The sequence below is a fragment of the Carassius gibelio genome, chromosome A14 (genome assembly GCF_023724105.1).
Source record: "Carassius gibelio isolate Cgi1373 ecotype wild population from Czech Republic chromosome A14, carGib1.2-hapl.c, whole genome shotgun sequence".
NCBI lineage: Eukaryota > Metazoa > Chordata > Actinopteri > Cypriniformes > Cyprinidae > Carassius > Carassius gibelio.
The window spans coordinates 10,672,390-10,698,808 of NC_068384.1; the positions used below are offsets into that span (position 1 = coordinate 10,672,390).

The 26,419-nt window shown below is 37.6% G+C and overlaps 1 protein-coding gene across 5 annotated transcripts in view; it reads right to left on the bottom strand.

Annotated features, from left to right (window-relative positions):
- The window catches only part of LOC128027471 (ETS-related transcription factor Elf-1), a 36,577-nt gene that overhangs the window by 8,165 nt on the left and 1,993 nt on the right, over nt 1-26,419 (bottom strand). Inside the window, exons 1-3 of one of the 5 annotated variants that reach the window (XM_052615126.1) lie at nt 19,835-19,903; nt 19,624-19,683; nt 3,730-4,093 (exon numbers count right to left, since the gene is read on the bottom strand). In XM_052615126.1, coding sequence (XP_052471086.1) covers nt 3,730-3,801 — 72 coding nt within the window. In that variant the 5' untranslated portion in view covers nt 3,802-4,093; nt 19,624-19,683; nt 19,835-19,903. Of the gene's footprint in view, nt 1-3,729; nt 4,094-10,919; nt 11,054-19,623; nt 19,934-26,419 lie in introns of those variants that run through there. The other 4 variants (XM_052615128.1, XM_052615129.1, XM_052615127.1 and 1 more) reach the window with 4 other exon arrangements.

Below are 26,419 nucleotides of genomic sequence, written 5' to 3' on the forward strand. Positions count from 1 at the left end.
TATACAAAAAGAAACTTACTGACCCCAAACATTTAAAGAGTTGTGTACATCAAATAAATGTGAATAAATTTCAATGTGCATCTTTCATCTGTCTACTAAGAGAAGAGTTTTAACTTGGCTAGACAGGCACTCTGTGAATGTCACAAGCCCTGACTGCTCAGTAAGCAGGAAACTTAGTCTTGTTCTGTGCATCTGTCCATGTCCTCCCTCACGTCCTGCCATACTGGGGAACTACAGACATCAGATATCAGGATTATGCAAAAAAACGGTTTACATATTCTCTCTTGTACTGCCTGCCAAGTCAATAAAAAAAATAGCAGAATATATCTGTATGAGTCTATACAAAGTTAAAATTCAGAATTTCTTGCATAAAATCCATGCTATTTGTCATCAGACCAATTTATGATGTAATAAACATGCCATAAAAATCAGCTGAACAGCTCTGTCCTCATAAATGTAAGATCAGAATACTAACACTGCTCTTCAAATGCCAATGTCTCAGTCTTGCACATTAGTAAAAAAAAAGTAAAGACTGCCATAAACCTGTAACATCCCTTTTTCCCCCCACAATAATCAACCACATTTCTAAAAGGGAAACAGCAGATAAAGATCGTTCATTTGCATAGCTGAGTTCCGTGTTCCTACTGTATGCATAAAGCCGATAGCATGAGGTGTGTTCCACAGTTACACTTTCTTCTGCTTTACCTGACATCAGCCGTGATACTAACCCACTGACTGCATCTGACTAAGACCATCATTTGCAATGTCGGAGACAAGTTCTTGGATGATTTTCAAACGCTGTGAACTAAGCAGGCGTCATGCGACAGGTTTTTAGCAATAAGTAATTAGTCTTTTGACCACTATAGAAAATACAGAAAAGCTGTATTCATATGCTGTGTGGATGCACCAATACAGTTGATACCATGATAACATTCAAGTAAAAATGCTTTGATATAGTGATTTTGTGAATCTTTCAGAAATTATTCTAATATTCTGATTTGGTAGTCAAGAGACTTTTCTTATTATTATCAATAATTTTGTTGCTTACATTTTTTTGCAAACCATGATTCTTTTTTTCTTTTTTCTTTTCAGAATTGATGAATATAAAGTGCACAAAAGAACACTATTCATTTTAAATAAAAAATCTTTTGTAATATTATAAATGTCTTTACTGTCTATTTATTATAGTTATGCTTGTTTATACAGTAGCAGTGAGATGTTTGATTACAGTAAACAAAAGCTCTAGGTTTTTATAAACAAAATGTTTTAAGTAGGAGTTGTCCGTGTTTACTAAACTAATTATGCCAACTGATACGATTCCTATGTCTGGTATCTCTCACCCAATATATTTTAATGCTTTAAAAAATAATTGAAGAAAGTGTTAATCATGTATTTTAACTTTAAAATACTATGACAATCAGTAGAATCCTGTATTTGATATAATCACTAGTGGAATTAAAGGTTTATTCAATTTTGAAATACCTCCCTCAAATTATAGTCTCATTGAAAAATTAGAGCATTACTAATTTAGAGCATTACTAAAAATACAAGTATCAGTATCAGTGAGAACCAAATTCAAGAGGCAATATTTGCACTCAGTCTCTAAAATTATTACATGTGCATCCCTACTTTATACAACCCTACAAATAATTAAGCTTACATGCACAATAATTTACAGATCAGCCCATTCTGAAAACCTGATGATGCAAGAAAACCCTGTTCATGCAGAAATTCTTTTGTTTTGACATCAACAGTAATTCACATGAGACATGCGCATACTGAACTAGAATACAAGTAAAGGTGTTTACATACCGAGTGATTAGCTGTGCCAGTTTTTTTTTTTTTTTTTTTTTTGCTTCTAAAGTTTGCAATCTTTAGCAGACGTTTGTAAGATGTTATGCTATATTAGGTTAATGAGATAATCAGTGTAAGTATGTGCACTCAGTGACAACTCGGACATGGTGGCTTAATATAATTTCACTCACGACTTGAATTATGGGAGTAATTATTGACTCTAGGTGCAGCACAGCTAATCATTACAATCCACACAAGCAGCTAGACACATTTCACAGCCCTGCACAAGCAGTGAGAAGCATCAAGGTCTGTTTTGCACAGTCTACCAAAAAGCAACTCTATTATTATAAGTGGGTGACAAAAGATATCTGAAGACTGTCCGGCGACTGGTAGAGCTTATTTATGATGGTGTGCTAATAGAGTGGGGGGATTTAGGGAGTGACGTAGAAGCCAGTGTCATTTCAAAACAATAGTAGATTTCTTGGTGGAACAGGACTTGTCTCCTACGCTGCAACAAGTTGAGCAGGTTAGGCCTGAATCTAGCTTTCAGTATTCTTTCAGTCTGTAAGAGACGAGGCATGGGATTCGATAGTAGACCTGTCGCACCTGAGCCATTCACATGACTGTACAAACACACTTGATGAAGATCAGAATTCTGGAGTCATCTGAACTCAAGACAGAATATACACAGAACAAACCAAAACACAAAAGCATGACAGCATGCTTGTATCCGCACATACTCTAGAGTGGCCTAAAAAGTATGTGCATAATTAAAATTGTATGAATGTATGTGCAGAAATTATGAAAAAAAATGTAGCACAAGCACATCACGAAAAACTTTTTTTGGGTTTCCAAATATTGATTGATACATACTTTTTTTTTCTTTTTAATTAGTACTTTTAAATCAATAAGGACACAAATCAATCATATTTAAATGATTCATGTTGTTTTTAAACTTTTGATTTATCAAAGAAAAAAAATTATCAGTTTCCATGATAAACAGCACAAAAACTTTAAGCAACCTTAATAATAAGAAATGCATCTTGACACCAAAAATCAGCAAATTAGAATGACTTCTGAAGGATCAAATGACACTGAAGACTGGAGTGCAATGGTGTATGTATGTTTGATTGAATAAATGCAACCTTGATGAGTGTAAGAGACTTCTTTCAAAAACACAAAAAAATCTTACCACATGTATATTGTTCAAAGACATTGGCTGTTTCCTGTTCATCAAGCTTTGCGGAACACGATTACTGTGAGAACTTCAAGAGAACGGACATGACTTAAAGCACAGCTTGACTTCGAACAGTGACCTCAGCACCAGTCGGTAAAAAATAGTTTAAAAAGTGGCTCAGAAATGTGAAGCTCTAAAATAGCTCCAGCAGCATTTGTTTGCAGATGCCTCTTTATTTGATATATTGTATCTTGTGCAATAATATTCAATAATGCATTTAAAATGCAATAAAATAAAAGTGTTCAGATACGTTTTGTAGTTCACTGTATGTAAAATAATTAGGCTTCCCGAGGCTCAAATTCTAACTTTATTCCCAACCAGATTTTCATAAAAGAATACAAACAAACTGAGTTCATACTGACTGGCTATTCCTACATCTCAGTCTTTCCATCTGCGCCATGCCAGCAACCCACACAGTCATCTCTCAACCCTCTCCATGCACTCTTAATTTTCCACCTTCCTCCCTCCCTTCCCTTCATGCCCGACACCTCCAAAAATCCATATCCCCTTCTTGAGACCTGGCCTGTGAAGTTGTAAGGACAAAGACACGACCTAAACATAAAGAAACTACAAGTTTATGTGCCTTATTACAAAGAGACCTTGCACTCCTTTTCTGTTGTTTTTATGGTTTTCAGGTCAACAATGAAGGGCGGTTCGTAGTCTGATCAGACAGAAAACAACATGTGACTGTGATGTACCTGATTGATTTCATCCATCCCATTACTGGCAAACTCAAAGACAAGCTCGCTGGACTGGACCACAGTGGTCATGGTGTTGTAGGGAGAGAAAGGGTAGGACACGGGTTGACAGGCGAAGGGTTCCTACCCCTCCACACACTCCCCAGGGCACAGGAAGCTCTCTGAGACAGGAACACTGCTGAGGTAAATCTGCTGCTTTCACAAAATGAGAGGCACTGTTAGGCAAAAACAGAGTTCCCTTTTTTGGCCCTGCAAGCTTCTGTTTTTTGTTTTTTTTCTCTCTCCAGATGACGGACAGAGTGGTGGAGGACTGCGTGATGGAGGAGGATTCTTCTCACTCCAACTGGGTCTGGGGCATCTAAACCTTCAAGAGAGAAACAGAGGAAAAGAAACATTAGGAAACTGCGACTGTGCAAAATGGGCTGTGTCACATCATCAGAGAGAGAGAGAGAGAGAGAGAGAGAGAGAGAGAGAGAGAGAGAGAGAGAGGGCTGGGATGGGCGGGCGAGCCAGAGATGGTACCGTTGGGACTGAGGCAAGGAGCTAATTTTCTGACTCTATATGAATCATTCGCTCACTGCTGGAGAGACTTTCTACTCACCAATCCCATTCTTGGCTTCAAACGTGCAAAGCTGCCACAAAGTCATACTCTGAGAATGTCTGGCCAGGCATAATGAAAATAGGCGAATGGAAAACACAATCCACTTCCCAGCAAAATTCATCAGTGGCCACTTAACTTTTTCTCACTTTGACTCCAGTTTACCCCCCTAGATCACAACAATACAACTGTTGAATTGCTCTGTCACTCTCTATTCCCTAAGGGTAAACAATATATCAAGTGTTTTCAGTTCAGTATTCAGTTATCATTCATTTAATAAATAAATAAATAAATAAATAAATAAATAAATAAATATATATATATATATATATATATATATATATATATATATATATTTAAAATACAATAATTAAAATGAAATACTTAAATAAATTATAACTATATGTCGCTGATAATTAAAATAATATTACATTTATTTTTTAAACATTATTTAAAATTATATATATATATATATATATATATATATATATATATATATATATATATATATATAAATCCATATATACATAAATCAACAAAAGCTATGAGACCGCTGGTCTACTCTACTGTCATTTTGAATGCCTGGTTTAATTCGTCAAGGTTCAGATGTAATAAGTGAACCTCTTCAGTGGCAGTGTGGGGGGAGGGGCATGGACTGCCACAGGATATGAGATCAGCCAGCCTGATCAAACGGGTACTGTAAACAAGGCTGGTTATCAGTCACTTGAGTAAAAAAAAAAAAAAAGAAAACAACGTCACAAAACACTCCCTCATCCAAAGTCCACATCCACTCCTCACACTGGAGCCAGCTAAACTACAGAAACTCAAAAACACAAGAATCATAGGCTGTTGAGAGAAAAGAGTACCCTGTGTCTGGCCCTGAGGCGGCAATGAGGAACAGGAGGGCCGGCAGTCTGGTTAAAGATTAAACGAGGGCAGTGGGGAGAGGAGAGGTGGTTTGGCCAAACCACTGAAGGGGGTGTAAAATGACAGCGGAGTAGCCCATGTCTCCTCTGTGGCAGGGTGGGGCTTGTTTGCTCTGAAAGGACAGTGTGCGTGTCAACAAGTGCATACCAGGTTGAATGGTGTCTGGGGGGTTAGGGCTGCTTTGGTGGGTGGGTAAAGGGTATAATGGGGGCAGATAAAGAGAATAAGAAAGATAGGGCTGTGTGGTTAGCAGGGAGGTCAAACAAATGTTCTGTTTAGTTCGGACTGTGCCCAAAACCCCTGTAACAACTTGATTCCCTTACTCAACATGCGGCCTCGTCTCTCCAGCAGAGTGTGGAACAGGACGAGGTATGCCAGACAGGCCCAGCCTATTATTACCACTAACCAGACGGCGCCCCCCAAGAGCCCTTCGGCCCTGCCTCCCTTCCCACAGCATGGGGCCAACATCTGGAGCACCCTGCTGAAGGTTCCCTCTCCCTGCTTTGGTCAAGACAAGCTTTTTGAAACAAATATTTATTTTCTTGCCTCCACAATTCTCTTGGAGTTGCCACGTGGTTGCTAGGTCATTCTAGATGGTTGCTAGGGGTTTACGTCAAATCAAAAGAGCCGTTTATCAAGTCTTTTTGATGATCTGGTAGGGTATATTAAAAAAGATTACAATTCTAGAAGTCTCTACAGTTAAAATAGTAATATACTGGTGAATATTATTACTATTTGTAACTGTTTTCTATTTTAATATATAAAAAAATATCTATAATTTATAACAATTTTCAGCAGTCACATGTCATGATCCTTCAGAAATCGGTCTAATATGCTTAATTGATGCTCAACAAACATTTTTTGTTATTATAAATGCTGAAAACAGTTGCGTTTAATAGTTTTGTGAAAACTTTGATAATTCTTTGATGCATAGAAAGTTCAAAAGAATAGCACTTCTTTGAAATGGAAATCTTTCGTAACATTACCATGCCTTTACCATCACCTTTGACCAATTTAATGCACCCTTGCTAAATAAAACATTTGAACGGTAGTGTAGACCCATTACAATAAGTAAAAAACATATATATGTATTATCTAATCAGCTGATGCATCATATATCCCTTTATTATTATTTTTTTCTGGATGCTCAGATGTCTAAAGTAAATCTATGGTGTATTTAAGAGCATTTTATATAAAAAAAAAAAAAAGTACACTTTTTCTCAATAAACCACACAATTTGTGGTATTGCCCATATCTGTAGCATCAACAGTGCTAGAAATGATAATCACAACTACAGTGATACCCCTGGCAAAATAAGACCACACACAGAGTGGGTCATGCCTACCTCTGCAGTCTGGGAAAGCACTCGCCCATGAGGTCTCTGTAGCGTTAAACAGGGGTCAGGAGTCGCCAAGTGAGAGCATGGCTGAGTTCTGCCTCCTCCTTTACAAACTAGCTCAAAATGGCCTCATGTCATTCTCAGTTCTTCTTTTCAATTCAAAAAGCTCTCTGTACCTCAAACTGCAGCTGTGTACGCCGCAGCCAAAGCTCGCAGCTTGAAATTCTATTAGACAATCTTGCCATGGTCTTCAGCCCTGCTATTGGGTAATGAAGTCATTCACACCATTTGACGGTGATGTGCAGGCAAATGAAAGCGTGATATGGGATTGATGGAAACATTTCACACAGAGAGATGAGCCTGGTGGGGAGCAAAATCATGCAAATCTGTGATTGCAAGCATCATGCTGCTCTCCATGCTGATTCCCAGCGGTAAATAACGAGACCTCGTGCCGGGCACATGGCGAGTGATCTAGGGCCTGGGAATGATGCAAGTGAATGTGACAACACTTGCCTTGTCCCAACACATGCACATGCTAATGGGCCAAAACAAGGGCCTGCCACACGTCATCCAGAGGCGCCAAGAGGGATGGACTGTTACTCATTACTCAAGACTTCAGTAAGCAAACGCTCTCCAGGGTGGGGCTCGCATGGAATCACTCCATGGCTGAGGTCTGTCAAGAACAAACGCTCAGCAAGCAAGGTAAAACTATGAAGTGTACATGAAAAACATCCGTTCAAGTCTCTAATTGTCCTGATGCAGCAGCTGGTATGGATCTGGCAAAGTGCCTTGTCTGTATTGTCAAAACACGTAAAGATATAGCAAGACACTGACTAAAATGTTAAATGGAATAGCCAGTTTTAAGGGAACAAATACATCGTACCCTGTTGACCCTGTCGACCCACCCGCCCCCGTAGAGTCCTCAGCTGAGCTCAGTGTTGACCATGAAAGGAGGTAATTTAAGCCAACCAAATGTCTAAGCCATGAGTCACCCTGCAATGGAATTTAATCACAGAGCAAGCGAATCCAAACATGAATGATCAACTCACATAGGCGAGTGGTTTGAAGGGAATGCTCATGGATTCAAGATGTGGTATGATCATTGTTGCCATATTCTGATGATGTCACAGGGATGGATGGAGATGGAGGTTTTGGAGAGGGCGAAGTCATCTCTAGTTACATCTCTAGATGGGGAGTGATGTCATGGCAATTATGATGTCAATGCATCTGAGAAAAACTTGTCTAGAGTGCCACTCAAAATAGTTTGGGATACTAGTGCTTTTGGAGAGATACTGACTCAGGGAAAGCGAGAGGAATCTGCTCGGTCAGGAAGGAGGACTGGCATTCCTGGCATTTCGGAACATGCCAGTCTCGAGCGTTTCAGCAAAAAAACCACACTCCACAACCCTGGCTCCACCATATAAATATGACATGAAAACCCCTCCAGTGAGCTAGTGAACATTTATGCTTGTCTTGTGAGACAACTCAAGGCTTGTTCCCACCCTTCAATCAATATGGAGAACAAAGCAACAGGGTCATCTGCTTGACTCAGCACAACATGGGTGTTTTTAGCTTAGTTCCTGTCAGGATATGAGCTTCATCTCAAGTAAAGTCCTGTAATGCTGCGATAATGGATTTAGGGCCGTCAGAGGGATGTGGACAAACTCATCTCTTCAACTATAATATGGTCACGATCGTTTAAGCAGCCCTGACAGAAGCTACCATCCAGCTGCTGCTTCATGTCAAAGTGATACCAATTTTATCAAATTTTAAATTGTTAAAAGTAACAATTTTGACTAATATGCTAACACTCTTCTTTTGAAAGATTAAATATTTATACACACTACTGTTCAAATATTTGGCCATGGATAAGATTTTTCCTCATGTTCACTAAGGCTGCATACTATGTTTGATCAAAAATACAGTCAAAAAAAGAAATATTGTGAAATATTATAATAATTTAAAATAACTGATTGATACTTTAACATAATTTAAAATAATTCATTCATGTGACGGCAAAGCTGAATTTTCAGCAGCCATTATTTCAGTCTTCAGCTTCACATGATCCTTTAGAAAACATTTGGTGCTCAAAAAATATTGAAACCACTGTGTAAATAAATATTAACAAATTAAATTGCCAACATTAAAACAATGCTACATTTTACAATTTATTGTCCAATGTGTTGAAAGTCAAATTAGTTGCAACCAACACTATACACATTTATATCTCACCAGGAGGACTATTATTACCAAAAAGTGCATCAGACTGTTCACATACGCACTCGCATTACCGCAGATGTTCTTTAGCCAAGCATGTGTGCAATTATGGATGAGCGTCTGAATATGCACGTCCAAAACCAGCCACTTGTCAGAAAAAAAAGCCAAGGTACCAAATGAGTACTGCAGAAAGACTGCGGCAAAAACTAAGCTATCTTTTCTTTCCCTTCCTCTTCAAGTGATGCGAAAGTATCACCATCACACACCCCTTTGTTGGTCACAGAAGTGGAGAAGAGTGCATTATACATTAGGGAGAAAGGTCAAGGACCTGTGAGGCGAATGTTTGCTAATTCAACAGAACAAGAGACTGCAATTAATGAGACTAGCATACAAGTAACTCCCACTGCCAAATCAGTCTACAACGACACCACCACTTAGCAGCTTCTGCCACAGTAGTCGACAATTCAGTGTGTATCTTATACAGATTTGAAAAAAAAAGTGTTTTGAGGATAAAATCATAAGCGAGGTAAGATTTTTAAAAAAAAGGCCATTTTAAAAACTAGAGCAACCTTTGTGAAGGAAGGTGGGTGAAAGCAAAAGAAAAATGAAGGGGGGAGAGAGACAAACACATTGCTTCGAGAACCGCTAAAACCGAGAGAGAAGAAACGCTTTACCTTTTGCTACCTTTGCAGAAGATGAAGCAAATTTAATCTCATCTCGCAAGTCTTGTACTTTTCCACTACGCCTCGAGGTGCTAGAAAAAGTCTAGGGGCCCACACCCATCTGAGACAGGAGCGGTTATCTTTGAGCCTGGAGCTCAGCTCTCCAAACATTAAAGGTTAGACAGGAGAGACTGAGGCCTGCTTAGGGCAACATCCCTGCCACTAAACACATTAGGGTCAAAAGACACTTTTTTTAAAAACCAGTTTTGTTCAAATTTGCTAGATGAAACTTGTTTGAGAAGATGACAGAGAGCATCCACCCTTATGGAAATGTGATTGATGGTTTTCCAAACAATTTTAAGACGATTTCAACTGAATTTAAAATGTCAGACAACCTCCTTTTATCCAGTTTAGCTTGTGCTACAAGTTAGGATGTTTAACTGCGTAATATTATACAACCTCCCCATGAAATTAGTTAGCAGTTGGTCAAACTTTAAGCCACAGTAAAGGAGCCCTACAAACTAACGAAAATTAAATGCAAAAGGAAAGAGAACAGCCACAACTGACCTGTGAATCTTGCAGTGACAGGAAATGCATCACTGAGCAGTGGGTTTTCTGCTACTTCCTGACTGTTAGACCACAAACAAGTGAACACTTCTCTCTCATTTTGAGAGTGGAAACTTCTTCCCCTTCCTCTTAGACTTAGTATTTCTCACTTTGTGTTTTCGACATGTTCGAATGACATATATTTCTATTTAGTTGGTAACCATTATTAGAAAATGTAAAATAAAATAATCATTTTGTATTAACAATACCAGCATGGCAAACATCCTACACACAATTGGTATATTTTCTCGCAAAAAAAAAAAAAAAAAAAAAAAGATTCTAAATGCCCCCTACTTTTACACGGAACCCCCTCTTCATCACTCTTAGATCATGCCACACTTCAGTGGTTTGCTTCTGAGAAGAACAAAACAAGTCTGCTTCTCAGAATTCTAAAAACGCATCTTCAGACACCTTCAAAAAGCTTCACTTATCATCCCAGATATCATCTCAGATATCATTCTACTGTGCTAAAACCACCACACACAATCAAACATGATATTATCAACTAAAATCATCAAATCAAGACCTCACAAACACAACACCAAGCTCATGATTCAAAAATACATACATTTAATGACTTTAAGTCAAAAGAGAAACCAACTTCCATGTAGTATGGGTGTTGTAGACTGAGGTTAATTACTGAGAAAACAACATGAGGAACAGAACTTGGTGCACCCTTACTCACTTCCTCTCTCGCACATCTCACTCTCAGGGTTCATCTCCTGCTACTAAACGCTTAGCTATTTCCTCTATGTGAATGTTGTGTCCTCAGGCATTTGTACAGATGCTGATGGGCAAGAGAAGGGCTGATGTTTAAAAATGTAAGCAGAATGTATCTTACCAGCTGCGAGCTGACCCCAACTGATGGACCTCTTAAAAGGCACATGGTATGTGCTACAAAATGTTAAAAATGTTCTTCCTTGTGATCTGTTTCTACTATGTGGCAACAGGCCGCACACCACAGATAGGAAGACACGTCAGACTTGTGAAAACAGGACAGGAAATTGCCACAGGGGCTAACAAAGACAAACGTTTGTGTTGCACTTCAAACTTCGAGGCCCAAAATGTAAAAGTTATCCATTTCTAAATTCTGTCACCAACAACTGCCAGTACTTGCGAAATGGTGTAGTGGCATTGGAATGATATTTGGGATTCGCTGATGTTAAAATTCTGTTCAGTACCACCAATTGGATAATTATTTTCATGTTATGGCTGATAATAGACAAATGGAGAAAATAAGCAAACAAAACTTAAAATAACATAGTAATGCCAATAAAAAAAAATCTAATATTAGGTTTTTGATTGGGAAAACGATATATTATGGTAAATTAATAGTGCTGACTGCATGCACAGCGGTTTCAATATAACGTGCTGGCTGAAGAACCTTCCATAACTTATTTGTTAGGATCTTTGCACAGTCTCTGCGCTGCCTCCAGCTGCAATACGAAAAACATTTCAGATATTTCGGTACAAGATAAAATGTTTTGACTTATACACAGGAACAATTCAGAGCGTGACAAGACTGGAGAAGCTCAGGGCTTTCAGTCTAATACTGACTGCAAACTCAAGCATATGAACCTCCATCTGACTCACAATCATCTGACCATGTTTATATTCTGTAAAACCTGTAACACATACAGCATAAAACCCCAATCTTTGCTAAAAAGCTCATCCTGTTTTACTCTATAAATTATTCAGTTTCTAAAACAACATATCTCTCACACTTGGGTGAATAAAAGTCAACTAACTTCAATATACACACTGACTCAATGCCAGTACTGCTGCGCCTGGCAGAAATCAAGGCTCGTTCACTGATAATGCTGCCTTTGATAAATGGGGATGTTCCAGCTCTCCTGAGACTGTTTTTATCATGCTTTTGTCTATGGCGACATATGCAATGTTGTGAAATAGCGCCACCCCCGCCATCTTGACTCACCCATCTCCGATGTGTTTACACTCATACCAATACCGACATGTCACAGCATATGTCTGCACAAGGAGGGGAAAAATGTACCCTGAATACAACAGCAAAACACGCCTGCCTTGCACCCCCACACTTCGAAATAAAATTCTGGGAACCCTAAACAGCCAGTGATGACAGTCATGACACGGCTTGCATTCTACCTTGGAAAAGCCCCTAAGCATCACAAGGTTTTTGCTCACTGTAAAGCAGTAGAATTCAAAGTTTACTTTATACCTCACTGTCAGTGAAAGAGAAACTAACTGCACTGTAGAATACTTTAAGTTCCTTTCTAGGCACTCAAGGACTTGCAGAACAAAAATACATACATACATGAGAATGAAATCACTTGTCTGAAATCATAGCTAAACATCTACAAGCTAGGGATAGAAAGAAACTGAAGCTGGCTTTTAAATTGAAATAGCATTCCAAACAGGTCTGGACACAAACTGTGTGAGTTGTCCACATGGCCAAAAGCTGCACTGGCACTCCTTGAATATAATGCATCGTAAAATACTTTATGGCTAACACAATTGGCCCAAAATAAAAGACATTCATAGCATTTATCATAAGTTGTGTAAGTTTTGCCTTTGTGCAATATGTGGCGTAGTTTTCACGTCATGTTGTCTCGGCTATGACAGTATGTAAGACGGGCTGCAACATGAAAGGAGGTCACTTACATTTCCATAAAGTGATTACATATCAGTTAAATGGGATAAAGCTGCAGACTAATAAACGTCAGTAATAAACACGCTAAGAAATAACTGGGACTTAACAGACTCTTCATTATGAAATGAGACCCAGTATATACCCAGGTCTGAAATTAACACATAATCTAACCAGACGAAAAAAGCACTGGTTTATTAAACTTCCAAACTTATTTCTCTTACCAACATGTTGTGATATTGTTCATAAGGCCCTTCAATTTAAATGTGGTAATACAAGCTGTAATTATTCTGCGAGATCGAGGCTGACACAGTACTGTAAGTGATATGTTTAGACAGCTTTCAGATCCATGCTGGCTAATAAAACCCATGGGGAGGGTGTACAGGAGGACCTCTCTTTTTACCAACTACTGACTGCAGCCTAATCGCATATCATTTTTCAACCAATGATCCAACTCTCCAGCTACTGTTGCAAAAGTGACATTTTCAGGTGCTGAACCAGAATTGTGTTCTCAATGTTATGAGCTATATTGCATACATCAATCATTTTCTTAATTACATGGACACCATGTACTCTTGATACGGTACTCATTTAGTGCTGGAAATGTTTGCATGAGCTGTTGTGAATGTGTGCCTGGGCTTTACCTGTGCAGCTCATAACCTACAAAAATAAAAGGACAAAGCAAACACCACCACAATAAAAACACATCACAATAAAATAACGCTCCACTTCCCCCATCCCTCTATTCAAATCTCTCAATACAAGAAACCAGAGAGGAACGGAGTGATAAAGAATAGCTCTAATGACTTTCAGAGCTCAGTGATGGGAGAGGAATCACGTGTTGCCATTTTGTTGTGGTTGTTTTTCAGATTCGTGAGGAGGCGGGATACAGATGCTGGTGGTTGGGTTTTATTCAGGTCAATATTTGAGAAGGAACGCTAGCCTTTGTAGGGTTTCGTTTGCTCATGATAGCAACGAGATGAGAAAAGCCAACAATAATATGGGAGGCTGTAAATGAACGAGCTTAAAAAGTAGTAGTTATCTTCTCAAATCTACTTAAGCAGATAGTGACAATATCCTGAAGTGGGCTGAGAACTACAAAACAAACAAACGAGTGAAACGTAGTTCATGAAAACATGGTTATCCATCAAATCAGCAGAATCTGATTCTCAGCATCTGGGCTCAGTACAAGGTACCAATAACAAGGCACGAATTTGTGCGTATGCAATAGGCAGAATATCTCTTGAGGACTGTGAACACTAAATGAGACTCACAATGCCAATGTAAACAAGGAGTGGCTGTTGCTAAGAAACGGGTTGTGAGGTGACCTAAAGCATGTCAAGTGATATGACACAGATACAAGAGTAGTTGACATTTAAACATGAAAAATAAAGCCAGAAAACAAGATATGACGTGTACAACATTAAGCGCATGTACATATATTGTGAACATACAAACAAATAAATATTAGAATACTGAAATAGAAATTATCTAATATAAGTGTTTTAATTATTGTTGTTGATCGATGACTTCTCTATTAATGTCTTGTAATTGCAAATAATAAATTTAACAAACTCAAATTTCTAACGCTTATGCCAGAAGGTTTTTTTTTTTATTTCACACCAAATAAGTTTCCATTTCAACGGACCAGTGAATAGAGTTATTTTTCAAACAAGTAGGTCAATATGTGGCCTGAAATGAAACAAACTGGTATCCTCATGGGCAAAACCACTGTCACATGGTAAAGCGCCTTTTAATTTAAGATCTTACAAAAGTTTCCAAATGACATGCAATTCAGAACTTCCATGAGATTTATTTTATACAGTCATCTCAAAAGGTGCTATATATATATATATATATATATATATATATATATATATATATATATATATATATATATATATATATATGTATGTATGTATGTATGTATGTATGTATGTATGTATGTATGTATGTATGTATGTATGTATGTATGTATGTATGTATGTATGTATGTATGTATGTATGTATGTATGTATGTATGTATGTATGTATATATATATATATATATATATATATATATATATATATATATATATATATATATATACGTATGTATGTATGTATGTATGTATATATACTAAAATCATTAAAACAATAACTGCCCTTAAATTAATGCCGTAAACACAACTTTTTGGATGTGGGGGTGGTAAATGTCTGTAGAGTTTCCATGGGTCTCCAGGGTTCTGGGATTTCAATTTTCCACAGCTAAAATATGACACTACTGCAACCACCTTCCAACCTCACTCAGTTAAACACATATTCAGGTTTTTAAGGGATTACTTTAGTCATTTTACAAAAAGAATATTGGTCACCCCCATTGTTTGTGATGTAACTACAGAATTTGTGAGTTAACTTTCCTCTGGTTGATGTAATGTGTGACTAACTGAGGATGCTGTGTTCCTAGACTGGACACATTAGGACCTATTTACCATCCAATTACACTACACCACCAACTTTCATGAACCTTAGCCATTGTTATTTAAATGTTGTATCAATATACTAGCCTCAAAAATGCCTTTTTTAATAATTTCGTTAGAATCTCTTAAAGAAAATATAAAATGTATACAAATATCTGTGCTTGGAGATTTCCAACAGCTTGAGCTTCATTCATTGATGATATGATGCTGTACACAAGAACCTTAGTTTATATCATGACCACAATCCTAATTTTAAAACTCACATTAAGCCATCAGAAACTAACACATTTTCATTAGCAAGTCTTTTTAGAGCTGTGACTTGCGGTTTAATGTTCTCTCAAACGCAACCGCCCACAGCTTGTTCAAAGCCTGCGTGTGTTTCTCTAAAATGTTAGATACTTGCTTAGGTGCTCACCACACGTGTTGCTTTAGCGCTTGCAAAATGGTTGCTTCTATTCACATCTTTGAAACTGTGAAGCTCTTTGTTTTTCGGAGTCTTTGTGAGCCTGAATTGCATGTAATTGCATTTTAAGGCTGGTATGTGCCCTGAGCTGTTCCTTCAAAACGCACTGAATTGTCATGACGATAACCAGTCACATGTCTGAACTGTGTATCCGTTGTTTACAAGACATACTAGAATATTAGACACAGGGGCTGCCCCTTCTCTGTAGTTAAGGGAGGTAACCACGTGTTCTCATCTGGTCGATCTCCTAAGTACTTGTTAGCAACATACACATACATACACCTGTGCAAGTAAAGCTCTAGATGAAAACAACTATTCAACTTAATGTCTGGAGCCAAGCATCCAGGACTTCGATACTCAACATTAAATTAGTGTCAGCAATAAACGTTTTTATTGCATGGTGCAAATGGGAATATGTCAACCATGTCGCTTTGAGCCTGGAATTCCTCTTAAATGAGAACGCCAGGCACCTGACTTGACTCAAGAGTGGCGGTACAGCAGGTTACAAACAGACAGAGGCCCTTGTATCAAAAGAGGAACTTGCAACTGCTTTAACAAAATAAAGGAGTTCTGGAAAACACGGTGTTTGCAATGAATGGTTTCATAAGATTGATTTCAAAACAGTCTTTAAATGGGCTATTTTGGTTGTTTAGTTATTTTCTAGCCCTTTGTCATGAGACGCTTGACTATGTGATGTTTTTGTGACAAATTTAGTGAATACACTCCAAGCAAAAAGGTTAAATTATGTGGTTTACATGGGAAGTGGTCTGGTATCAGTCATCTTTGAACATGTGACGTGTAGATCATCTCTGGTGAGATACAACAATGATAATGAGAGAAGTGATATTCATTTTTTGACGCCAACATGCTTGAATAATAAAAAGACAGATTTGATGTTTAAAAAAAAACATTTTGCCATTCTAATTTTCAACAAAGTCCTCAACTTTAGAAATGTTCTTCTGTTAGTATATTTGTGGACCTTAAAGATTCTGAAGTTTCTGTAGAAATGCCTTCTAGATTCTCAACCAATTCCTGTTCTTACTATAAAAGGCATATACTATTTGGTTATATATGACCAAAGTAAAACCCGTTATTGTCTATGCCCTGGAAAATAGGATGTAATGGACAGTCTCAACTCTAGAACAACAGAAAGAACCCATTCAGTGGGCAGTTTCAGTGGAACATCGCCCACCAAAGCTGGAGACAAAAACAAAACGGGGGTAGCAGGTAGGTGGGAGTCATTAACTTCTTCAACAAAAGGGCATTTCCAAGATGAGATTGCAGGCCACTCTTCCTTATTATATCAAGACCATGTGTTTCTTTTGGCTAAACTGACTGACCATTTGTTCCGCTTTCTTTCCTAAACCATGATGTTATATGTTTTGGACAAAAGAAATATTATCTCTAGTTCTTTGCTTCAGTCAAACACAAAAGAACTGATCTTCTCAATATATTTTCTTATTTTCTTCAAATTGATACCGAATAATCTATTATGTAATCATCTGTGATAGCGAATCTGTCAGTAGTCTATATCTAGTACCTGAGAACCGAGGCATGCCAGTCTGAGCTTGTTTCAGGAATCAACACAGTTTCAACACATTTCACATCTTGGAAATGTGTGTTGCTCATTGGAAATGGGGAGAGCAGTATGAAAACATGATGCAAATCTGCCCGAGCAGTCAACAACATATTGACAAAGGAATGACAACCTAGACTATTTCAATAGAACACTACTGCTTTGAGTAAAAATTCAAACATACCCAACGGCGAAATTATTGTTATCACATTTAGCGATCTTATGAAACTTATAAATAGCTTCTTTTTTTTTTTGCATACTGGAGTCATGGTCACATAAGATTATATTTAAACTGAAGACAAAAATTTCTTAGAGTATTGTTATACTGACAAACTAGCTCAATGACGATAGCTGCACATTCTCTATGATCTCTGCGCTAAGATCTTTCTAGTTCAAGAATCCTCTAAAGCTGAAATATGAAGTGCCATGAACGAAGAAACCTCAGAGAGGTCCTCAAAACCTTCAGTTAGCTACCAATCCGGCAGATTCTACAATCTACCATGTTATAACTAATTCCAAAAACTTAATCACTGAAAGAACTGAAAGGCTAACAATCCATAATCTGCAATATGAGGAGCAACAGCTCTCAAACCATCAGACAATACTATGACAGGACAAGGACAAAGATTCTTTCTCAAGCCCAGCCCTCTTCTGTTCTCTACGATAGACCAGCTAGATCAGTTTGGTCCACCCCTCCTTCTCAGCAGGACCTTATGATCCAATTACAAGCAGGGACTTGTTGACGCTATTTTATGTGAAGAGCCAACCTGACACTACCAGCGTGACTGCCAACTGTGACAGAAACTCAGGCCCTAAGAGAAGCCCCAAACAAAGCAATCCATAGCAAAGGGGCCTGTGTTTGACTACTACCCAACTCCAGGTGCCCTGGTTCATTTACAATACAAATCAGGAACAGCCGGGTGGGGGCATAATGGTGTGAGTGGTGTTAGTATCTCCAGCCTAACGGGGTCTGACAAGATAACAAGGCTATTAAAGTAAAATCTGACATCATGATGAACACCTGAGGTCATATGACATAGCATGTGTTGAGTTGGGGAAAATTCCCTAGAAGTCCAAGTTTCTGACCTCCACCAAAACACTTTCACATGTGAATTTGATTGAACTGAAAGGATGCTTTAAAAGTGTAATGTACTTGGTACCTTTCTTGCATTAAAAAGACCTCGAAAACGTAAACTGGAGTATTACCAAAACATGAATTTTATGGTACAAGCAATGGCATTGCCTTAAAAAAGGGCATTCAAAATAATGCCCATGTGACATCTGTAACTTCAGCCAAGATATTCATTTGCATAAAACTCTTTCAACATCACTCTTGGCCACATGCTTGAACATAATCATGTCAAAATAAATTACTGTTTTCTCTATAAGACTGGTTGCCCTGCTATTTACAGACTGGTCTCAGCGCATACCATGGAGATGACATAAAGTTACTATAGTAAGTATGGTGTCAGGCATAATAACACGTGGTAAACTCAGGCAAAATGACGTTCTTTGAGGATTATATTTTAAAAAAGGAAAACAAAAAAAGAGCAAAAAATAGGTGCTCAGGGACAGAGTTGTTTAACTCTCTCCTATCAATGAAATACTGAGTTTTTTTTAGCAAAACAGGATGAGTACCATTCAGACCAGGTTTAATGGCAATGTTGAGGCCTGATAAGCCAGTCTAAAAATCAAACTGAAATCTACAAGCCCACGTAATGGAATCAGTGACACACTTTAACAGCAAAACCATCACTTACGTGAAAAAAGCACATTGGCGGTAAGGTTATTTGTATGCATTGTGCATCGTCGGCAACTTTTTAAGCATATAGCTAAAACAGGCAAAGATGAAATCGAAAATATTAATTTGACACTGCAACCCACTCTAACCGTCGTATGGGCTTGGTCAATAGACTTACAAAACATGATTGCCTACCTCATTCTCAGTACCCATATAAGTCAATGATACTATGCAAAACATGTGACTATAAACTTTTAAACCACACATAATATAATAAATACATTTTGTTAGATTTGAATGATTGCAAAATGGTCTTTCATGTAGGGAAAATGGCGCTAAATCTGTTTTCGCACACATCTGCAGCAATTTATTATATAACTGTCAATCATGCGACCAATAGGTGATTATTAAAAATAAACCAAATGCACAGATATTTAATTGTTTAGCTGTATTGTAATGAAGGCTGTATATAAATACAGTGTTTAAATGTTGACCTAAAAACAAAAACAAAAATCAAACAATGTAACTTCATAATCAACACAATCTATATTGCATATACGGGTATGTAATAAACAACAAAAAATGCTTACAAAGTGAAGAATGCAGACAACAGACACTTGATGCTAATAGACTTAGAAGTGAATACTATTACATCAAAAACAGACAAAATGGTCACTAACCTCAAAGGTTCAGCGGTTTCATGTCAAACTCCATGGTTACGGTGGAAAACATATCAAAATCTTGGGAAAATGACAGATAAAAAGAAATAAACTTAAAAAAAACAAATGGAGAGAGATTATGTTGACGGGAGTAAAAAAAAAAAAAAAAATTATAATCCAAGGGTGTGTCTAAAGCGAATCAAATGGCATGTTCAAGGTGTTGAACACTGACCTGCCCCTCTGCCTCTCCCACTTACTTTAGTGGTAGATAGAGCGAAAATGAGAACAGAATATGGGAGGGCAATGGCAGCGGCTTGTAATCTTAAAAAAAAGAGAAGTACTGCAAAGCAAATCTCTCTCACTGTGACTCATCCCCCAAGGAACCACTGACAAACAGGCTGTAAAACAGAACTTCAGCATGGGACCAATCAGCTGCAAGGGTAGAGCTAACATGCAAACACGTTCAGGTGAGCCCAAGCTGTTCGATTGGCTAGCGAGCGCAGCGGGGGAGGGGAAACCTTGACAAAGTAACAATCAGACTACACCTTGAGCTATGTGAGACAGGAAACGCAAGACTGGGTAAGAGAGTAAAGGTTTTCATCAACTTGACGTAGACGTGGCAAGAGTAACGCAAGCTTGGGGGATTTTACCAACATGAAATGCTATTTTAAGGAGAGAAAAGCTAAATTCATATCAACTGACTAGATCTCTCTGAAGTTCTTGTTTTTGAGTGGTGCCAGTGCTTTTATTTGAGAAGGTGAAATGGGAGTGGCCCTAGAGGCTATTTGACACCCCTTAAAGCAGGCTTTATGTTTGATATGAGGCATGAAAAAGGTCATGCGTTATAAAACTGGAAGAGCCGCCCCATCTGGTTGCACTGTTGAAAAGAACACCGACAAGAAACACTTCCAATTCATCAGAGGCCCTACCACTGATTTCTACATCACCACGTTCTTACAACCAAAGGGAAAGTACAGCGTGTGACTCTGCTGCTTGGTTCAGCAGTATTCCAATATTTGAGTAATAAAGTGTTAGGTCACCCTAAAATGAAAATGCTGTCATCATTTACTCACCCTTATGTTGTTCCAAACCTGTATTAATTTCTTCTGCAGAACACACACACCAAAAAAAACATTATTTGAAGACCTGAAGAAGTGTTTTTTAGCATACAATGAAACTCAATGGGCTCCAAAACCATGATGAACTGCACAAATAAACAGCAATATATTTTTCTAAATATCTTTTACGTTCCACAGAAGAAAGAAAGTCTCATAGGATTGGGACAACATGAGAGTGAATCCTCTGTGCCAAACATCCTTATTGAAGAGACCAAGATACCAAATTAACGTCAATCTCCCATTAGGTTTCTTCACCCTATCTTTGAGCATATGGAGCCATAACCCTCGTCAAGCAATTTTATCTGAGACAATCCAGCTGACAAACAGGAAGCCAGGGTCTGTGGCATTTCGTAGCTAAGTGAAAAGCGCTGAAATGCAGTTTTGTCTACGCACCATTCAGACAAATAAATGAGACGGTGAATGCACTCTAAACAGACAAAAACAGTCACTTAATTGATACTTTGCCAACTACAACTTCAGTTACGTTAGGGCTTGCCAGCAACTACAGTACCTGCCTCTTTCTGAGAAAACCTTAACTGTACCAGTGAACTGCTGGGGAGTAAAAAAAAGCAGTCAGGCCTCTTGGGCAACCTTTAGTCTAGTGGGTGTTTTCTCAACTTGCATAAAAATATGAAGCCATAGTTTATATATTTATGTATTGCATACACACCATCCTTTACAGACTTAAGAGGATTACAAGAAAAGTTAAGAAAATGGAGATATAAATGGAAAAATATACACCATTAGATGGAGTGCTGGGTATTATGTTCAATTTAGTGCTGAGAACATCATGGAAAGTGTGCAAACACATGGCACGCACCTGCCCCTCTATACCAACAACACGTATGACATGAAGCAATGATATAGAAACCGTCTGTGACATCAAGCGGGGCACATTAAAACAAGTCCAACAGGCTCCACATCACTGAAATAAATGCACAAAGAAACGGGATTTGCATAGAATATCAGTGTTTCCCTAGAAAAGGAAAAGAACAAATACATAATGCATTGCATAGTAAAATTATAATCATAATAACAGTAAAATTGTTTATTAAAACACATTTCAATTGTCTGTTTTGCTTGTATGTATGAAATAATAGATCAACAGGTCATTATGCAGTGTGAGGAATGTAATTCAAACGACATAAATAATAAGCAAAAGAAATGAATGAAGAAAAACAATTTTTCCTCTTCAGAGAGAGTTGAGAGAATTCAGTTGCCCTCACAGCAACCAGACCCCGATCACATGTCTTTGCTCACAAAGTTCAAAGACACACCTTTCCTATACAGCCTAAAAATAAAACCAGCCCAATAGCGCTGCATGACTGAGTCGAAGCTTAAAAAAAACAACGTCGAGCCACAAGGCCTCATTTTTCTGCTGTGTCGGTTTTAAAATGTAGATGGCACACTTTGGTTTTGCCCATATCCGGAGTAGATCTTTTTTTTGCCGCCTCCTATAAATTTACTTCAAATGAATTGCTGACATAAAAATATAACTGTGGCTTGAAGGCTCTCATGAATACTAATGTGCACTCATTCCTAGGTTAAAGTCAATTTTGCTCTAACCAACTGATATGTTCTGTCCTGATATGAAACCTTTACATTTTTTAGTGAGATCATTAAGAAACGTATTAATGTCTAATGTAAATGTCTTATTATCAGTAATGCAACGGAACTCCATGGTGCCATTTATAATATTACTTACATCACTGTGAGATGGAAAACAGTGGCATATTAGAACAGATCCAAAAATAGGCATATAGCCTTGAGATAATCGACAAAGACAAAGCACTTCTCAGGGCTGGTCGTGTTGTTTGTGAGAAACTGAGGTCAGGTGCTGACTGCTTCAAGAGGCTTTGTGAACAAAGAAAAGCCCTCCCTCCACAGAATCCCAGTTAAGGGCTGTCCTCAAAGGACCAAGGGGCAAGAGAAAAAGGCAGTGAAGCATTCTAATTAAATCCAGACAGAAGGACCATGGAGTCAATATATGAGAAAGATGCACAAATCTGGTGTTCATCTGGCTTTAAATGGACATAAACATGCCTGTATGTGCATGAAAAACAAGGTTTTGCTGGTTTTAAATTAGCTTTGCCAACAATTTTCACCACAAACATGACCTTCTGAAGTCCTTGGTGACCAGAATTCAGTTCATTACATGCTTCAACACACTGACAAAGTAAAGGTTAATTGAATGCCGCGCCACAATCGGCAGGATTCCAACATAACAGCTTTTGTAAATACGAATGTGGACCAAAAGATTACATCTGGTCAACCTTGAGAAATCCCATCAGCTAAGAATGACAAGAGATGTGGGATTATGAACAGATACAACATTCCTGACCTCAGTAAGAAATGAGTGCATGTGAACTGGGATGGGGGAGTTTCAAAGGAAAATCAGTTACTGCGCTAAGGTGCTGAGTCATTCCTTCCATGACCCACATTATGTGATACAGTGTCCACGTCTCTAACAGGTAAATAAAGACACTCCTACTGACTTCCATTACAAATTTAATATATGAACCCTCAGCTCCACAGTTAAGATTTGATTTTGCTGTAATTTTGTACATTTCTAACTACTGATTAGGTAATAATACACCATAATAGGTGGAATTAAGCAAGACAATCTTGACTGTCATAAAAACAGAACGGCTGATAATTCTGAACTGGTTGATTTAAATTTGGACTTAAAATTCTGTCATCATTTACTCACATTTATTCAAGTTGTTCAGAAACCTACAGTCGTGGCCAGAATTATTGACACCCTTGGTAAATATGAACAAAGAAGGGAATTTGGCCTTTGTGTTCAGTCATATTTATATTCCTGTGAAACAGGAAATCATGGCTGGACAAATTCATGTTTGTAGTCACTCTGGTGTGCTAAATATGAATGGGAATATACTTTAGAAATATGTAACTTATAATAATTTCTAATTGTGTAAATAATTGCTACCATTTGAGAAATCTTTTATTTAATTTAGATTAGAAATGTCCCCCTTTTTCAGGATTTTTTGTGAAAGAACAGGTTCCTTTTTTCATATTTACCAATTAGGTGTCAATAATTCTGGCCTTGACTGTAACTTTCTTTCATCTGTGGAACAAGAAATTTTGAAGAATGTCGTGAGTCCAAAACCAAAAACATTTAAAGGCTACAGCGGAGAGCAAGTTTATTCCAAATATTTATTTTTGGGTTCAACCGAAAAAAAGTTAAGTTATACAGGTTTCAATATAATCAGGTATGCACGAAAACAAAATATGAGTTTACACCACAACAGTAACAATGGCGCCAAGCCATCAATTATCTTCTATCTTCACTATCTCTTCATGATATGAGGGGAATATTATTTGGTCTCCACAAGAACGTTACCATCCCTTACCAGACAGTATACAATCCTCACAAAACCTCAACCAATTAAACATTAGACAAAGAGCAAGGCCAACATTCCAGACAGTTCAAATCACGCATCTGTGGAGAGTAATGACCAGAGTAGTGGAGAAAAACATAACTGAGATGCTTGGCACTCTTTAAAATAAATCCCAATTCTTTATCAATCTAACCTGTCCTTTATCTCAGACCGTGAAACTGCCAGTGCCTTTCACTGTGAAATACAACAGAAGCGGAGCTGCTATTGATGGTTGTGAGGTCTGTTTTAGAGCTCAAATGGTCGAACGGTATGTTTTCTCTCTGAAGAACAGACACTGGAAAGCATTATGCTAGATGAATACCTAATGTCTCAGTCTATTTAAATTATTTAAATCCAAGCCTGAGGGAGGAGAGACCAACTGTTCTGCAATTGCCTTTACAAATATAAACAAAATGAATAAGTAAACAGGCACAGTATTTGCTTTATTTGATCCCTGTCTAGCGAGACATCCGCTAAATGAACATTTTACTGGCGATTATGTACAGTACTAACATACTCTCATTTAATGTGCCGTGGTACAGTTTTTACATTCAAGTCTAAATCAGCTGGATGAATGAAGTCACATCTGCCTCTTTAATGGACCATCTAAATTTTAAACACATTTATTCATCATTCCATATACTTTTATATGGAATGACTTTTAATAAAAAACAAATGTTAAAATGCCATTTGAGGTCTACTGAAACACTAAGTTTCGGGACCTGAAAACCTTAATGTAAAATCGAATTTTAAGCCACCACATAAAACGGTCTCTAACTATATTAGAAGTTAAAGAGCAAGCCTTCCACCTCTTATGAACTTCAGCTATCAGCAAGATGTGCCTGCTTAAAAATACCCAAACCTTCCATATTTGTCTTTCTGCAGTCAAAACAAAGGCAGCCGGCCTTGTATCTCTATAATGCCTTACTTAATAAGATTCAAAAATATTTGGCTAACATCTGAACAGCGGGGTTACAGCAGCATAACATTACACTAACCTAAATATTAATCTAATGTGAAAGCAAACAGAGGACAATATTACTTTCTGAATTACAAGGTTGTGCAGTGAGGAAATGCGTAAAAATTACTAGTCTGGAAACACAATAGGTGGGATGTGTGAGAATCGCCCGTCTCTCTCTCTTACTTTACTAAGAGAACTATTTCTTAACAATAATTTATATGAGGAACAGTGCAAAAGGTCACTTACTTCTAAATTTCAGAACTGAATTAATATTCTATAAACTAATATGTTGCGCCTTCCCATATATGAAGCAGTAATTTTTTTTATTATTATTTTTTTTTACAATAAAATGCAATTATGACATAACTTATGAAATAACAGAGTGAACAACTTCAGAGTAATCATAGCACTGCTTTAGTTTGTAATATTACAAACAGTGAAACTAATGACTAATATGAAAAGCCTGTTTTGTGTCTACACTACATTATAGAATGCATCATATCTAGGTTTAACAATAATGATTTTTTATTTATTCGGCATGATTGATTCTTATTTTTTATATACTTGCTAGAGATATTTATATTTTGTTTTATTAAATGGGTTTTATAAGGGGTTTATGTATTTCATTAAAAGTTAACATGTCCACTTATCACAAAGAAAAAAATCCAACAAGCAGCATATTCCAAAAATGTGTAAACTAGACGATTCATTTCATTTTTTTTTACCAATGACCTCAATATTTTTTTTTCCCCCATTTACAACATATCTTAACTGTTGTTGCTTACGAACTGTGTATGTTAGCAAGATTAATATCATTATCTTGATGACAAACCAGCAGAATTTGCAACAACTATAGAAAATACATCCCAGAAATCCAAACCTTCAAAAGGAAGGATTAAAAATGAATGTCCAGGATCAATGAATCAGTTTCAGTGGCAGGGTCACACTGGCCCTAAAGGCCCAAAGAGAGCTGTATGAAATGGTCCAAGGCCATCCTTATTGTTCAGCTTAACATATGAACACCACCACCTTGTGGAAGCCTAATGACTTAACGTTTGCCCATCCATTATATGACACAGGCATATCATCTGGTTTGTTCTTGTCAGCATTCTACGACTGAAAGCCATATTTAAAAAGATTTATGCTGACGTTCTGAGGAATTACCCAACAGACAATTACTCAATCCATGCTGTGAGCCATATGACAATGAATGCTGAAGGCTTAAACACTGAAAAACGAGGCGTCATATTATGCACGCTGTCCTAGAACACTCCAGATATCTTTGCTGATGCTTGTAGTCTGTCTGCAAGGAGGCGGCTCATATTGCAGCAAGCTCT